This window comes from Rhipicephalus microplus, chromosome 9 (genome assembly GCF_043290135.1).
Source record: "Rhipicephalus microplus isolate Deutch F79 chromosome 9, USDA_Rmic, whole genome shotgun sequence".
In the NCBI taxonomy this organism is placed as follows: domain Eukaryota; kingdom Metazoa; phylum Arthropoda; class Arachnida; order Ixodida; family Ixodidae; genus Rhipicephalus; species Rhipicephalus microplus.
The window spans coordinates 71,804,725-71,822,794 of record NC_134708.1 but is presented as its reverse complement, the minus strand read 5'-3'; the positions used below and the strand labels follow the sequence as shown (position 1 = coordinate 71,822,794).

Here is an 18,070-nt window from a genome sequence, read left to right as displayed (position 1 = left end):
CCATGTCTAGGGTGGCTCGATCTTTTAGCGTGATAGTGTGGGAGCACAAGCTCAAAGAAAAACCACGTTTCAAAGTTTTAAGGAGATGCTGCTTTTTCACCAAGTTACTCCAGGAAATCAGGTTTAGTGACAAAGTTAGTTTTTTGTTTTGGATTCACAAGGCTCTACTTGCCAAGGAATTAAATTTTTTTTCTTAGATTGGGAAACTCATAGAATCAACTTTTGTTAGACCGCGCTTCAACTTCCTATTGAAACTGGGTACTTCGAACAACACAAATTTGAGCTGGTTGGCAAGAAATTAATGTAAAGAAAGTAAGGTGTGCATGCCTTTGCTCAGTGTGTTGCTGCGGAAGCAGTGCTCGGGCTCTCAATCACTCTCTTTTCATGCTGCTAGGACCTAGCAACGTTACGTTTCTCATGGAGCACGCCGCAATTCTCCTCCAGCCAAAGGGAGGTCGAGTGTTTCTCAACGGGTTTAGTGTTCTTGAGGTTGAGTGCTGTCATCCTTCTCTTCAGCTTGTGTGAGTTGGCATGTAATTATTTTTCATTATAGTATATTTGTTCAAAAATGGTAGTGACAGTCAGAACACAAGGGGTCATTGGGATTGGAAAGTTATGGGACTAAACCTGATTTAACGTTTCAGGTTGCGTGTAGATCTGGCTTGTCTTGGCAATTGACTGTTCTAGGAGTTGCTGACTGAGAAAGAAATTAATAAAACAAAACTTTGAACAAAAGCCGCAGGTTATAGTATCTTCAATTGAAAATTGTGCAGCGTTCGGTGAAATCTTCAAGAACTAATTTTTTCTGCAGGGGCTTGCCACATTTGCAGCTGGGGCCACAAAGGTGGCATCAAAGGCATCAGAAAATGTAAGTGTAATCTTTTGGCTGTAACATGCTATGTGTAGGTATTTGTAGCTATTTACGTTTCATTCAAATGAGTTTACATACATTGATTCTACTATCGTTTAATTAGAAGTATAATTGTTCTTTAGAGAGGGAGAGCTTTGGAGACTTCAGAGAGCTCTCTTAATGTCAATTATAATGACAACTGACATTTGTTGCATTGTTAGGCTATGAAAGCACTGTAATTTCAGATAGGTTTCTCTGCAGCTATTGCCTTTTTTTATTGCAATATGTTTATGCATACACTGTAGCAAAGTTTAACATTTTCTAGTAGCTCGTGTAATAACATGGGTTCGGGGTTCTAAGGCATCAGCACCTACTACACATTTGACGACTAATAAAGGTGCTACAGCTCTGGAATGTTGGCAGTGACATGCTTTTCTTAGATCGGGCATCTGTGTGTGTCTGTTGTTGGCAGTAATTTTTTTGTTCCACACCCTTACAGTCAGTATAGTTGGTATGAATCCTTCTAATATACTTGCTGACGTCATGAGGTCGCTGTTTAGACTTTCTTGGGGTGCTTCAGAAAAGGTTTTCGCATCAGGTTCACTCACACACACCGGGGCCTTGTGTTGTAGCAAGGTCTACCATGAATGATTCTCCAGACTGTCTACCAGCCTCGAAAACCTGGAATTGTCAGGGAATTCGAACATGTCTGGAAAGGTCCGCGGAAATGTCGGAGAGTTTTTGAAAAACCCGGGTGGTCATAGAAACTTTGGTGGCAGTCTGTGCACGCAACTGTTACAAGAAAGAATGTCTGGCCTCTATGAAAGCTCACAAAATTGCTTTTTTTTCTAGAGCTATCGTAAACAGGTAATCGAAAGCTTAAACAACAGTGAATGCTAATGAATTCATGCTTCTTTGACTTGGCCATGACCTGAGCTCGAACTGAGGGAATCTGGCCTGGCCAGAAGCACTTTGAGAAGAGGCTTGCTAAGCTGGGTCAAGCTGATTGAGTGCCAATGCAACAATAGGTAACCTTAGTTATGTACATTATGCAAGTGCCCTGGTTTTTTAAAACCTTCTTTCACTTCTTCGGTTCTCAAATCCAGTACACAGGTAGTCATGAAAGCTCTGAGGTGGGCTTGTTGGTTCACTTACCTCATGGCAGAGCAGCCCAATACACGGAACAGTGAACTGCCAAAGAGACAGCACTGTGTCCTGTGTGTTTCAATGTCGCGTATGTTGCGCTAACCTGCCATGGTGGTCTAGTGGCTAAGGCACTTGGCTGCCGACCAGCAGGTCACAGGATCGAATCCCAGCTGCCGTAACTGCATTATTGGAGGCAAGAATTGTTCAGGCCTGTGTGCTTAGATTGAGGTGCACGTCAAAGAACCCCAGGCGGTTGAAATTTTTCGGAGCCCTCCTCTATGGCGTCTCTCATATCTTGTTTTTGGGACGTTAAGCCCGAACAAATATTATTATTATGTATGTGATGATGCTCTGCCATAGCAACAGATGGTCAGTCTTCCTAGCAGCCTTACCAGACAGAGAACACACTCAGAATCGTCATGGAAAACCTGGAAAAGTGGGGGAGTTTGAAAAAACTGAGTTGGTTAGAATTTCAGGGTGCTGTAACATGGAACACCGTATCCATGGCAATAAAAGTAGCGCACAACTGTGACCCTGCATCCAAACTCTTCACGTGAAGTGTGATATGTCCTCTTTTGTAGATAAAAATGTCAGTAACTTAAAGCTTGCTCTTGTTCACATATGAAACCACATTCCATGATGTGCGTTGCTAACTATTTTATGTTGAACCGGCCACATAGGCTTTCAGTCCAAATGTTTTCTGCACATTTTTGCTGCTTACACGAATGAAACCTATTTTGATTTTAAACCCTGTCAATAGAGGGTCTCGTCACTCTCCATCGAGACCTCAATGCGCGCATCTTCTTCTAAAAACGCAGGCCGTCAAGATCGGCAGCATAGCAGCCCAGAAGGCAGCCGAGCTCTCTGGGGCTGTCAGCGAAAAGGTCAGTGGTAATAGTGGGGTTATGGCTAGTTGCGGCATCCCTGCACTCCTTTACCTTTTTTCAATTCCTGCTTCATCTATGGGTGCACCGCATCTGCTTTTATGTCTACTAGAAAGATTGCGTGAACGCTTTTTCTTTTCCTTTTTTTTTTCTTTTGAATGATGGGCCACTGTGTTAAGGTTGCTCATGTGGTCATTTGTTCAGTTATATCTACACTCAGACCTCATTATAACGAAGTTGCATGTTACAGGAAAGTTTGTTATATCTTAACATTTGTTGTAGAAGTATATTCCCAACGCCATATCAATTGCATACGCATTCCTCCTTTACTTCGTCATGACTGATATTTCGTTATATCTGGATTCGTTATACCTAGGTGTGAGTGTATGTGGGATCCTTGCATGCTTATGGTGACATTAAATTTAAACTGAGTTCTGCAAAGCAGTAAAAATGAGCTGAGTTTAGCATGCATGGCAGCATACTTCATTTTTATGAATGTGCATGTTTGTATATATAAAATATTACCTGATTGTTATCTAGTAAGTTTGTTGCTTTCATTCAGATCGCGCAAAAGTGGCATATTACTGGCCTAGCCTTCTGCCGTGCTTGATGACGGCTAGTTGTGTGGAGTAAAACATGCGAGAGCATGTATTTTCTTTGTAAGATTTGCTGCTAGCGATGTGGAAAAATCAACTTGTCGACGTAGCGTAGATATGTTTGTGCACATTGTCTTTCTTTTATTTCGGTTGTCAGCGTGTTGCATGATGTAGTGCTGTATCAGAAGTATGCATTGTTGCCACTTGGAATCCTTAAAGAAAATGGGACACTGGCAGAAACAAAAACACGACTGTCTGTTGCTTTAGCGGCAAAAAAAATATATGTATGCTCTTGCTGCACTCTTGCTGACAGTCACTGGATTTAGCCCTAATGACGCTATTTTTTTACTGCAGATTTCACATTTTGTTTCAAATCGCTGCAGTATGACGTGCAATTCACTGAGGTAGACGAAACGGACAGGGCATGCACTTCTGTGAAAAGTCAAGCAAATTAGCGAAGCAGTTCAAAAGTTTGAGCTATGTGTGGGAGACTTTGTATATAAGAAGGTGAAAGTGTTATGTACAAGCGAACGCAAACTCAGGCATGGCGTGAAAATGGTGGTATAATTACAGTACTCACCGGTTGAAACTAAACATAGGGTATTTTAATCTAACGACAGTTGTGACCAATCGCTTGTGATAGTTGTGTCATGTCTGCAAATCTGGCCACTCAACACAATGCTGGCTCTGATGCGAGTGTTTGAGTGAAAATTACGCTGATATGACGTGAACCTGCACGTGCTGGAAGCGAAAGCACATGCATTAGTTTAACCCAAGTTTTCGTTTTTCAGTCATTGAGTACCGTACATGCCAGATTAGCTATTCACTATCAGTAGCAGTGCGCCATCAGCTACACTACCATTTATGTGATGTGCTGAAGAGTCGTTAATGATGTCCTGTGATGCCACATGCTGTCATAGCAGGCCGTGCTGTCTCAGCTATCTTAGATATCTTTAATCAAGTAAGCTGCATGTACTGGGCACAGTTGGCATCGGCTGCATCATTTGTACGGAGTTATTGATGAATTTGTGTCAGCCCTTCACTGGAAACATTGGAGTGATGTTTGTGATTGATATCATTGCACCCGTCTTTTTGCTTCTTTGTCTGCCTAGAACAGTATCGACTAGGCTGTCTGGTTATTTTTGTTATAATTTTGTTAGCGGTACCGTGCAACAATGTATTGGTAGCATAGTTTTTGAGTTGTCATCCTCCTGGACTCCCTGTTCTCTTCTTCTTTTTTCTCTCCTTTTTTTTTCTCCCTTATGTTTGGAACAACCCTGCCCCCTCCTGCAAATGGATGTGCATGTGGTGTGTTGATGTGCACGCATGTGCACATGCCAGGTGAAAGACGGCACGCTCATCAACGATCTGCAGAGCCAGGTCACCACCATTAGCACCAAGGTGGGTTGGAACGCACAGTGCGCCATGTACATGCGCGGGCACATCTGTTACGTCGCACGGCACTGGTGTTATCTTTTTGTCCTCCTCATGTTTGTAATTGTGAATGTGTTTTTCGGCACCTGGGGTAGTACTTGCGTTCTGCTGAGCACATCTTGTTCTGTTACGCTTTTGTTGGAACAGTCCCAGAAGTACTCTGATACATTTTCTCATTTCCACTCTCATCGACACTGGTAACAGTAGCCCACCGCATTTACACAACTGTAAGCTGACTTGATCGTAGGTCATACCACGGGGATTGGTAAAGCTAAAGGAGCACTTGCCCCCTTCAAGCCACATCAGCCAGAACTGACTGAGGTTTTATTGGAGTTCCGGAACACAAAGCTAGCTATAGAGCACGGTGCACATGCACTTTTGGCGTGCCGTTGAGTGGGAACGTGGGGGTGGCAATGAGAAAAGGGGAGGGGTGGGAGCAAAGCTTAATTGCCGTCCACTTGCCGAACGTGGCCATTGATAAAGAAACTTGAATGAAAGAAACTGTGACTGAAAGCGACAAGAAGCTATTCCATCAACTACCGGCCACCCTACAGAAATCACCGCTGCTCTTAGTGTTTGCCTTGAGAAGTACTGTGCTGACTGGGGTAGCAGCTCTACTTCCGATGGTCACCCATTAAAACATAATGTGCAGGGCTCTAAGGGAGCTGTGGGAATGACAGTTGTTGAGCTCTTCCAATCGGCAACGACTCTTCTGACTGCGGACACTGGCTTGGTGAAAGATGAAAAAAGGAAATAAACTTTTTTTAATTTTTTCAGATAACGAGTGGAATGATTATATGTTGTAAGCTGAGCTTGAAAGCAAACACAACGTTGCAACCCTCAATAACATTGTTCCTGAATAACATTGCTGCAGATAGCATTTGATTTGATTGTAAGCCACCCCCTCCCTCCCTCCAGCTTCTACTTCGCATTTCAAATTTACATGAAATAGGTTGACTTATACTAATCGATTGAATGAAATTGATGGGCACTGAGGATTACTACTCTGTACTTAGAAAACAACTGCAGAATGAGTGCATTGAGTGCTCGTACACAGAAACGTACAAAAGGCATTCCAACGAGCTGTTACACTCCACATCATTTCTAAACGAATGAAGCTTTCCTCCCGTCAACATCCAAGGTTTTTCTTTTCCCTTTTTTTTTCTGTGCTTTGTACGTGTGCATAGGTGGTGGACGTGAGTCGACGCGGAGTGCAGGACCTCTCAACGCTGTTCGCCCAGAAGGCCACCACGCTGGAAACGGCCGAGGGCGCCCCCAACGAAAAATCTTCGCTCCTCTTTGCCACCTCTGCGCCCCCATCACGAGACAGGTCTGTGCCACTATCACCTCCTCTCTTTGTGCAAGTCCGTAATCTGTTTGTTCTTCTTTAGTGCAAGCTTCCTGAACAAGGGGTGAATAAATTGGGCACACACATTGCAATTGGGCACACACGTTTGCATGATCTGGGCATTCATTATCAAGCCAGGTTGGGGAGGTCTGCGTAGCCTGATCAGTTTGTATTCCTTTGCATCAATAGTTAAAGCGGACTGTCTGTAAATGCGTGAAATTTACCCAATTTGATGTCAAGGTTCTGGAGGTTCTATCCAATGTTAATAGATAGTTTAGAATTAATTATATTGTATTTTATAGCAAATAATAATTATATGACTATCAGTCATGTTATATCTTATGGTAAAATGAATTCATCGAGCCACTGAAATTTCATGCGTGGTTATCTGCTGGCGGGTACCATTTCTAAAAAGCTAAAAAGAAACATCTAAATTGCAAAATGCCTCTTATACAATGTTTCATTATGGGGGGGACGAGGCTTTCAAAAACCAAAAATTCGCGAAAAAGTCAATTTTTGGAAATCCATATATTTCGTTAGTATGTGTCATAAATTACCTCTGGTGTAAATATCAGCGCCTAATTTGCCCTATAAGTGCTTAAAAAAATAATTTGCAAGCCGCAGGCGCTGCCAAGCTGCGAGAAATCGCCGAAAATGTCCAACTTCGCGCGCGCGCCGCTTCTCCACCTGTTACTCGAGCGCCGCCATCTTGGTTTTATTTTGTTCGTAAGTTCTTGCTCTTTTTTTCCCGCCGTCAGTGCTAGACCTGGCGGCATGGTGAAGGCATAACTCGATTGTGATTGGAGAGCTCACGGGGTGTTCAAAAGCCCCGCTTCTCAAATGCGGAGCTACGATCAGATGGAACGTGCACTCCTTGAGGATGAGGGGAAGCAGTGGCTGCTATTGGCTGCTGCGGACGTGAACGTGTTCGGCTTGCAACCATGCCGCCAGCTACCGCGCGTCTCCTTGTCTTCTTCGACTTCTTCGTTGCAAACGTTCTTCGCGTGCTTCTTCGTCTCACGTGCTTTTTTTTTTTTACGATCACTCTTGACACTGTTGTTCAAACCGTCTTAACGAGGCGATAAATGTTTGACGTGGCCTGCCGATCGTTGCGCGATTGACGAGTTCTGCGCGTTCTGCCAAACACGGGCCTGACACGGCTCTTCATGTCGAGCAGGCTTTTCAGAGAAATTGTGCACGTTCTGTTGCAATGGATCGCACCTTCGAGAAAAAATGCAAGACTCGGCTCGCTTATGGAAAGAGAAAGCGCCGTACACCTAATCCTCGGTGATCGCGGATACCCCCACCAAGTCGGCCGTCAATTGTCGAAAGTGATGCCACTTTGGATTCTCAGTCGTCAAGTGATGCGGTGAACAACACAGAGGAGATGCTACGCCAGTGCGTGTGAAGCTCGGAAGACGACGACGTTGATGCTACCGTACATCAACGTTAGGCTGCACACTCTCCTAATGAGGATCGTGCTTTTCAACGTGACGGAAACAGGTTACAGGGAAATGATTGACACGCCGGCAGATGCTGGCCATCCGCGAGGTGATGCCGGGATTGTGTCCAGTGAGCGCCGTACTATTCAGGGACACATTCAACCCAGTTTTGTGTCAGCGGAAACCGCAGAAGCTCAGTCGACCAGCGTTCGCAAGTCGCTCGGCGCGATGTCCGCTACTGAGCAAAAGTTCGCACTGACCGCGCCGCCAGAACGCGCAACTACACTGACGCCACAGGAAGAAGAAGAATACATGATGACACAGATGGGCGTCTTAAATGCGATTATTGGGAATACCCTCTGCCCTGTTTGTCATGAGCATGAGCAAAGTTTGATTGTGGATCGGGACATAAGGCATGACCTTGCCGTGAAAATGGTGGTCACATGTCGCTCCTGTGGCTCAGCCAACACCCATTGGACTTCGCCAAGGAAACCAGGTGGTTGAGTTTTCTATGTGAATGTACGGTCTATTCAAGCAATAAGGTGCATCGGTAAAGGGCCTACTGCTCTAAATGACTTCTGAGCAGTAATGAATGTCTCTCACAGAGGGCTGCACCAGAAGACCTATCATCGCCACTTGAAAGAGGTGCTGAAGCCAGCTGCTGAAGAAGCTGCAGAAACAGTTTTCGCAGGTGCTGTAGAGGCTGTGAAGAAATTTTATCAGGAAATGGAAGTAAACTCCACTAAAAACATTACCGTGGTCTATGACGGCACATGGCTGACGCGCAGACACAACTCGCACATTGGTGTAAGCTGTGTGATAGAATTTTATACTGGACTTGCACTTAACTGTACAGTCCTGTCCAACTTCTGCTTCGGGTGCTCACTAGGTCCAGCTAAAAACGACCCTGCACATCAAGAGTGGAGGAAGACGCATGTTTGTCAAAAAACACAGATGTTGCTGCGGGACGTATAAAGGTGGAAGCTGCACTACAGCTTTTTGGATGCTCCCTCAGTAAAAATGATCCACGTTACACGAAAATTATTTGTGACGGTGACAGTCGCACCTATGTGGCCCTGTGCAATGAGGAGATGTATGGGTTTGTACCTCTCACGAAGGAGGACTGTGTGAACCATGTTCTGAAGAGGATGGGCACGGCACTTCGTTTTCTTGTAAGCAAGTCTAAGAAGCGAGACGTGCTCGGTGGAAGAGGTGGCCTGATGTAGGATTGGATCAAAAGGCTCACCAGCTGTTATGGCCTAGCACTGTGAAGCAACACGGACGTCGAAGTCATGAAGAAAGCAGTGATGGCCACCTTTCATCATTTTTTATCGACAGATGCCGGACCTCATCACGCACGAGCTCTGTCCTTCCAGTGCCCGCAGCTGGTGCAGGCACCGTGTAGCAGGCACCGTGTCGCAGAGACAGAGGGGAAGCCGCAACCTCTACACAAGTGTAACCTGCCCAACAAAGTTGTTGAAGCGTTGCGGCCAGTGTCCCAACGCCTGCCCGACCCTCAACTGCTGGCTTGCTGCAGTGGCAACAAGACACCAAATTCCGCTGAAAGCCTTCACTCGGTGAATTGGTCACTGATTTCTAAGCAGCAGCATGCCTCCCTCTTCACTGTGGAAGTAGCAGTTCACGAGGCAGTTGATAGGTACAGTGCAGGCAACTTTCAAGCTTACACCAAGATTTGTGCTGCAATGGGTGTGCAACCTGGGGCCCTTACCCTCCACAGGGCTGCTGAAAAAGACACTCAGCGAGCAAGGAAGTCATCACACATGCATGAAGTGAAAGTGCTGAGACCCAAAAGGTTGCCTCTAATAAGGACACCAAGGACTATAGTGCTGGTGCGTTCTAACAAATGCAAATGACTTCAAAAACTGATAGCGCCATTTTCTCATAAGTGTGTTTTAGACATTGTGCATCGCTCGTGGAAAGAGTAGCACGGGAATGACTGGACAGATTTTGATTGTTTTTTTTTCCTGAATCTCTGCACACTGCTTGTGGGCACAACATTCTTCAATTTCTTTTTTATGGCCCAGTTTTTTTTCTAGACGATGATTTGTCCATGCCACTGTTTCTGACAATGTGTGTTGGCAGCCATGATGATCACTAAAAAAAAAGAGAACTTATTAAAGAAATCTGAGTCATACCTTGTAGCCTTCTTTTGAGTAAAGATCAACACCATTCGCAGCTTCCTGGCATGTTTTGTTACAGCGCTAGGCTTTCCACGAGCAAACTATATAATTGGACCATGTAGCATGATGTAACTTGAGAACTACTCAAGGTATCATGATGAAACTGTATATTCCCCTATTCAAGACACTTTTGAGTATGCATGCCAAATTTCATTGTTGTTGGTCAACAAACAAAAAAGTTTTTTTTCAATGCCATCTCCCCCCTTAAATACGGTAATGCCTTCACCAAAGCAATTGTAACAAAATATTTCACTTGGAAGTGGTCAAAACTAATCCTGGGTAACAAGAATGTTTGATTCACCATTAGCTTAGCATTCGTGGTCTCTTGCCAACAGTGTTCAGAAGTGGCAAAACTAACTTGTGCATCTCCAAACAAGGGTGCTCTGCCATAAAAGGGCATACATAAAGAAAAAGAAGTCAACTAGGAGAGAGTGTGTCAAGTTTTGTAGCCTAACTTGTCACTAGTGTTTTGGAGGTTGAGGTAGTTGGTTTATTGTTCTTAAACTGGCATGATGTAACATAGAAATGGAAGGAGCATGCAAGCCTGCTAAAAGGAGGCACAGAGGGCAGACTACTAACTGGTTTTATTAGCAGATATTAGCAGGAATAATGTGGTCATACAAGAACAACAATCGTTTGAACATAAGCCTTAGCAAGCAGACTCCGTAAAATGGTTTTCTTTGCTTCCTTCTCAGACATTGCTGACACATTACATCACCTCTGAGACGCAGCATATTAACCGGGCATGTTTGTTCAGGTGTGCTGCTGTAGCTTTGTCTGCGCTGCAGCTGCAGTCTGGCGTGGCAATCACATGCAGAGCTGATATTCTTGCGTTTTCTTGCTGGGTAATATCAGTTCAAGAGTGATCTTTATAGGCATGACATCTTTTGGCTCCCATCTTTGCTGGCCTGCAAGTGACCTTAAGCCAAATGCTGGGGTCGTCATCCGAGCTTTCAAGTGAGACCATCTGGGCAACCAGGCTAAGCTTGAAAAAATATAGTCTCTGGCTCACAACTCTTTGTACAGGACTGCATTGGAGCTGCTGGTTATTGCCCAAACAAGTTACAAAAATATTGCTTTCAAGTCTTTCTCAATGTCTGTTCACATTCATCAAGGCTGTCTCTTCCAGTACGCTGATGTATTATTTGCTGTTTCCAGTAGTGACCTTCTAAAGGTAGATTTAGGGCATCGTACATTCTTTATTTTAAAAAATTCCAGCACCACGCCTCCGCTTTCTAGAAGGGCTCAGCATTTGGAGCCACTGGTAGAGGCAACTCTGTTGCAGTGTGCATCGCCACCTCCTTTGAGAGATGGGGCCATGCTGGGTGAAGCGTACCATGCACCGTGGCACCTTGGGTTGTCACTAGTGTTATTATGGTGTCACAGTGAGTTTTGGTTATGGTTTCACACACAGTGGTTTCGCACGCAAACATCGACACAGCAGTTACCTACAATTTACCTACTTTGCCAGTAGCCAATTCCAGTCTCACGCCAGTAGCCACTCCATTCTTACGTCTACTCTCGATTACAGGAGGGCCAGCCATATTCCTTTGCTTTAGTTGTCTTGTGTGAATGTTGTTAGGGTATTTTGACCGCTACGACAACAGTATGTTGAATATTGTAAGTGGGATAGCAGTGAGAAGATTTCAGAGTAACCTGTGCACTGTTGTGACTGTTTTTCTATACTCCATAAATATCGCTTCTTGACAGAACGTCGTTTATGTCTGCCAATAGCAGTTTTGATTGTGCAGCAAAAGAGTAGTGACCCAACCTATTCGGGTTAAGGTGAAAATATGGGTATGGGTGGTATCTGGAGAGGAAATGGGTGCCCTTGTGGAGTGTTTTTACATGGTGTGTTTCTATACTGCATCTATCAGAGTGTGAGGCCCTGTACATTGGGCCGATAAACAATTGTTGCCATGTATAAATACAAGGTAAAATGTATAATGTTGCCATGTATAAATATATTGAGTAAGGTAAAAACACAGTATACTAAACTGATGGGAGACTTTAATGCTAAGATAGAAAAGAAGCAGGCTGGAGACCAGGCAGTAGGAGATTATGGCATCGGTACTAGAAACGCCAGAGGAGATCTACTAGTAGAATTCGCAGAATGCAATAATTTATGGATTTTGAATACCTTCTACCGAAAACGAGAGAACCGCAAGTGGACATGGAGGAGCCCTAATGGCGAAAATAAGAACGAAATAGACTTTATAATGAGTGCACACCCAGGCATCGTGCAGGATGGTTGGCAAGGTACGATGCAGTGACCATAGAATGGTACGGTCTCGAATTCGCCTAGACTTGAGAAAGGAACGACAGAAACTGATACGCAAGAAGCCACTCGATGAGCTAGCACTGAGAGGGAAAGTACAGGAATACAGAGTCTCGCTTCAGAACAGGTACTCGGCTCTTAGTGAGGAAACCAACCTTAGCGTAGATACAATGAATGATAATCTGACGAGTATCATTACGAAGTGTGCAGAGGAAGTTGGAGGCAGGGTAGTTAGACAGGACACAGGCAAGCATTCCCAGGAAACGAAGAATCTCATTAAGAAGCGTCAAATCATGAAAGTCTCAAGTACAACAGACAAAATAGAACTGGCAGAGCTTTTGAAGTTGATTAATAAGCGTAAGGTATCCGACGTAAGAAGGTATAACATAGAGAGAATTGAACACGCTCTGAAAAACGGAGGAAGCGTCAAAGCTGTAAAGAGGAAACTTGGGATAGGCAAAAATCAGATGCACGCACTGAAGGACAAAGAAGGCAAAATAACTACCAATATAGATATGATAGTTAAAATAGCAGAAGAGTTTTACAGAGATCTGTACAGTAACTGGGACAACCACGATCTTAATACTATAAGAACTAGCAGTAACCTAGATGACACCCCATTAGTAATGATAGAAGTCAGAAAAGTTTTGGAGAGCATGCAAGGAGGCAAAGCTGCTGGTGAGGATCAGGTAACATCATATCTGCTGAAAGATGGAGGACAGATTGTGTTAGAACAACTAGCCACCCTGTTTACGAGGTGTCTCGTGACGGGAAGAGTACCACAGTCTTCGAAGAATGCTAACATCATCTTAATACATAAGAAAGGAGATGACAATGACTTGAAGAATTACAGGCCGATCGGCTTGCTCTCTGTAGTATACAAGCTATTTACAAAGGTAATTGCTAACAGAGTAAAGAAAACATTAGAATTCAATCAAACAAAGGAACAAGCAGGATTTCGAACAGGCTACTCAACAATTGACCACATTCATACTATCAATCAGGTAATAGAGAAATGCTCAGAGTATAGCAACCACTGTGCATAGCCTTCATAGATTACGAGAAGGCGGTTGATTCAGTAGAAATATCAGCAGTCATGTAGACACTGCGTAATCAGGGCGTCGATGAAGTATATATAAAGATCCTGGAAGAAATCTACAGGGGATCAACTGCTACCATAGTGCTTCATAATAAAAGCAACAGAATATCAATCAAGAAGGGTGTAAGGCAGGGGGACACAATCTCCCCAATGCTATTTACCGCATGCTTACAGGAGGTTTTCAGAAGCCTGGAATGGGAACAGTTAGGGATAAAAGTTAATGGAGAGTACCTTGGCAACCTGCGCTTCGCCGATGACATTGCATTGCTTAGTAACTCAGGGGACGAATTGCAACTCATGATTACGGAGTTAGACAAGGAGAGCAGAAAGGTGGGTCTTGAAATTAATCTGCAGAAAACGAAAGTAATGTACAACAACCTTGGCAAGGAGCAGCGCTTCGAGATAGGTAATAGTGCACTTGAAGTTGTAAAAGACTATGTCTACTTAGGGCAGGTAATAACTGCAGAGCCGAACCACGAGATTGAAGTAACTAGAAGAATAAGAATGGGGTGGAGCACATTTGGCAAGCACTCTCATATTATGACAGACAGGTAGATTGCCACCATCCCTCAAGAGGAAGGTATATAACAGCTGTATCTTGCCGGTACTTACCGTAAAAACCCGCATATAGCTCGGACCCGCATATAGTCCGGGGTGTAATTCGGGGATAGCAAACGTGAGAAAAAAAGTTTTCACCCGAATATAGTCCGAGGAAAATGGAAAAAATGCATTTATTGACATTTCATTCATCCTCGTCGTCGGACGCACTCTCTTCCGAAGCTCCCTTGTCGGAAATGTTCTCCCACAGCACATCATCCTCAGTGCCATCAAGCGCGTTGGAGATGGAGCACTTTTTGAAGGCGCGGCAAACGAGCGCCTCTGGAATGCAGGCCCAAGCCTCGACTATCCACGAGCAGAGCATCGCTGGCGAGGCCCGTTTCAGCCGTCCGGCAGGGGTCACTTCTGGTTCTCCGGACCTCATCCACTCCACGTACAGGCGCTTGACATGGTCCTTAAATGGCTTATTAAGGCACACATCAAGCGGCTGCAGCTGTGATGTCATCCCTCCCGGGATGACGACGAGCTCGGTGCGGGAGTCGCGCAGCAGTCGCTTTACGGAGTCGGCCAGGTGACACCGAAACGCGTCGAGCACAAGCATCGAAGGGAGCCCCAGCAGTGCTCCGGGCCGTCGACACCACACGGACTTTATCCAGTCAAGGACTAACGATTCGTCCATCCACCCCTTGTCCTGGCAGCGGACGACGACATTTTTCGGGAACTTCTCCCCCTTCGGCAGCGTCTTTCGTTTGAACACCACGTAGGGTGGCAGCTTGCGACCGTCAGCCGTGCAGGATAACATTACAGTCACCCGCGTTTTTTCGTTTCCAGTCGACCGCACGATAACTTGCCTGGAGCCTTTTTGATGCACCGTCAGCGCCGAGGGCATATCCAGGTAGACCGGCGTCTGATCCGCGTTGCCGATCTGGCCCAGCTGAAAGGGGACTGCCTTTCGCAACACAATTATGTACCTTTGAAAAGCCACGAGGTGCTCTTCGTAGCTCTCTGGTAGCTTCTGGGAGATCGACGTACGCCGACGTAGGGAGAACCCAGCGCGGCGCATGAAGCGAGACACCCAATGCTTGCTCGCTTTGAAATCCTCCGGCTGAATGCCTTTGTCTCGAGCGATCTCCCTTGCCTTCGCTTGTAGCAGCTCGATGTTGACAGCGAGATGTGCAGCTCGCTGCTCCCGCACAAAGTCTGTGAGTTCTCGTTCCACGTCAGGAAATGCTCCATTTTTTGGTCCGCGGAAACTTTTTCGCTGGCCGCTGCATGCAAAGAGGGCTTCCTTCTGCTTCCGCCAACCGCGAATGCTCCGCTCGTTGACTCCGAACTGCCGCTCCGCGGCACAGTTGCCGATGGTTTCGGCAGCAGCGATAACTTTTCTTTTAAAAGCAGCAGAGTACTGCCTGCGCGGTCCTGACATGGCGTAAAATCACAGGAGCAAAATCGAGGCCGTCATTATGGGCACCAAGTTGAAGCAAAGGCCACTGACCAACTGACCAGTTAAGACTAACGCCGCTAACACTACCTAGCGCAGAAGCGCGCAGACAGCTGATGATGATGATAGCACCGCGCTATGCCGAAACCGAAACTGAATTTGGGCCGAAAATTCTTGGGACCCGCATATAGTACGGGGCCGAAATTTCGCACCCTAAAATCTAGAAAAAAACCCCGGGCTATACGCGGGTTTTTACGGTAGCTATGAAGCAGAAACCTGGAGACTTACAAAGAGGGTCCAGCTTAAATTGAGGACGACGCAGCGAGCAATGGAAAGAAAAATGGTAGGTGTAACCTTAAGAGACAAGAAGGGAGCAGAGTGGATTAAGGAACAAACGGGGGTTTAGGATATCATAGTTGAAATCAAGAAGAGGAAATGGACATGGGCCGAGCATGTAGCATGTAGACAGGATAACCGCTGGTTATTAAGGGTAACTAACTGGATTCCCAGAGAAAGTATGCAGGTCAGTGGGAGACAGAAATGTGGGCAGATTAGATTAAGAAATTTGTGTGTATAAATTGGCAGCAGCAAGCACAGGACCGGGTTAACTGGCCGAACATGAGAGAGGTCTTTGTCGAGCAGTGGACGTAGTCAGGCTGATGATGATGATGATAAATACAAGACACCATTATATGAACAACTGATAAAAAGATGTTTAGATGGAACACGTTTTTTTCGGCCAGGGCTCAGGAAGCTTTCGCTGAGAAATGAAGTGTGGTACGCGGACAATGTGAGTGTAGCCACAATTTTTTTTTTTTTTGGTGGGGCGGAGGTGTCTCAGCCACACTTTGTTTGTGCACGTATTTGCACATGCGTGTTTACATATATGCGTGTAGAAGTGAAAGCTTTCGCGGATGTGGTGGTTTGAATCCAACGCCTATTTTTTTCGCCAACAATGAGCTTCCTCCAAAGCGTTTATTGTATAGTATACTCGTACGCTTTAAAGCACGCAAATCAGGCTGTAGCAAACACCTCCGTTCACACAAACAAAAAAGCGTGACTACACGCCTGATTCCATACCATGGCTCTGGGCCAGAGGTTCAGTCAAGTGACCACACTCCAACAACCCCATCCTCCTTCACGAGCAATATCTGCGACCCCCCTCCCTCCCCTTAAAATGTGGGCCCGTCGCCGGAGGGAGGCGAGGGCCGAATGCCTGGGCGCGTCGTGTGCCCCGGTGACCCTACCCCGGTGGCCTGTCTGCGCGCGCTTCCATAGCCGCAACGCAGGTTCAGACCCCCCTTCCCGAGGAAAATTTTCCGGACTATCTATGCCACCCCCCTGATCTCCTCGCGTGCGCAGTTGTGTTTCCATTACCTTCCTCAGAATTCTCACCCTCGCTGTCGTGGGTACGCGCAATGCAGATTCCTGTGAGTTAATTACGTGGAACGCGTGGCGCGAGTGTCGGGTGGAAGAGAGAGGATGATGACGCCGCGTGGCGGCAGTCAAGTCTGCGTGGACAGACCTCGCGCTTTGGGCCTTGAAGGGGTTGCTGCTCGTGACCGGCATTATTTGCTGCCCGAAGCATTCCGGCTGTCGATTCGACTCGCCGCCGACTCTCGACGACCGCGCTATTGAATTGAGAGGGAGCAGCTGCAGGGGACGGGGGTTGCGTGTCGAGTGCCTGTTATACACCTTCTGGTTAGGCTTGAGTTGACGAACGGGCAACTCTCTATAAAAATACACCCTCTTCGAGAGCCGCGCCTCTCAGGACTGTATACGAAGAGAGTATAATGATCTGAAAAAGTTAGTAGCAAAGGAATTTGTTTGTGTGGGAAAGTCTTAACATCTTTGCCGCAAAGGCGAAGCAATGAACTTCATAGCAACAGATTGGAAGGTCACGCGAAGAATGGCAAGCAGATCGAAACGTGCCCCGCGTTTCTCACGCACAAATGACGCACGAAACGTGCTCGCAGGTACAGATGAACGCGAATAAGTGTCCCAGTTGTTACTTCGCTGTGTCTGAAAAGCGCGCCCTTTTCGCGAACGGAGATTGTGCAGCGAGTGCTGTGTACGATTGTCCCCACCGTGAGACAAGCGAGCGCACGCGACAGCGTCCTCTCTCCACGGGGCAAAGTACGCGTGGGAGAGAGTGCGCCGCCGCGTCGTGACGATCTGGCGACGCGCGCTCATTGCGCCATCTCGCTTGTAATGCTGGAAACACGATAGTTTTCCCCTGAGATGTCCATCGCCAGCGGTTAGTGGTAGATATAAATAGCTTACCGTTTGGACGTTGAAAGAGGTGCTCCTTCGTGGCTAACGCCTCGCAATTAGGAGGCCGGACGATCGATTCCACGCGCAGGAGTCGTTTTCTGAATTATTTTTCTTTCTTGCGTTTTTATATATATAGATACGTGTACGTATACGGTGAATGATGGCGACGCCCACGTCGACGCCGGCAGCAAAATCCAGCCGAGAGTGTCCATATAATAGCTATCGCTATTAAAGTAACAGTAACGTAGCCAGAATTTTTTGGTGAAGGGGGTTCAACCGTACATAACGCGTGTTGCATGTGTTTGCATGTGTGCATGTACATATCCACATGCCAAATAAAAAAAAAATGAGCAGAGATTGAACCCCCGAACCCCTTCGACTACGGCTGTAGAAACAGACGCTTGTCTTTTTTTTTTTTCCTAGCTTAGCTTTGAAGTCGTCATTATGGCCGCCGCTCAATAATAACTTGTATTAAATTCAGAAGTGCATATCATGCCACTGGCAAGCCGTGCGACCGGA

General features: G+C 45.9%; 1 protein-coding gene across 3 annotated transcripts in view; it reads left to right on the top strand.

The window, feature by feature from the left end:
* ArfGAP1 (ADP-ribosylation factor GTPase-activating protein 1) overlaps positions 1–18,070 on the top strand; it is a 65,249-nt gene that overhangs the window by 20,704 nt on the left and 26,475 nt on the right. For all 3 annotated transcript variants that reach the window (XM_037415211.2, XM_037415210.2, XM_075873806.1), the window contains exons 8-11: positions 812–868; positions 2,815–2,880; positions 4,818–4,877; positions 6,098–6,240. In XM_037415211.2, the coding sequence (XP_037271108.2) occupies positions 812–868; positions 2,815–2,880; positions 4,818–4,877; positions 6,098–6,240 (326 nt within the window). The remainder of the gene's footprint in view (positions 1–811; positions 869–2,814; positions 2,881–4,817; positions 4,878–6,097; positions 6,241–18,070) is intronic.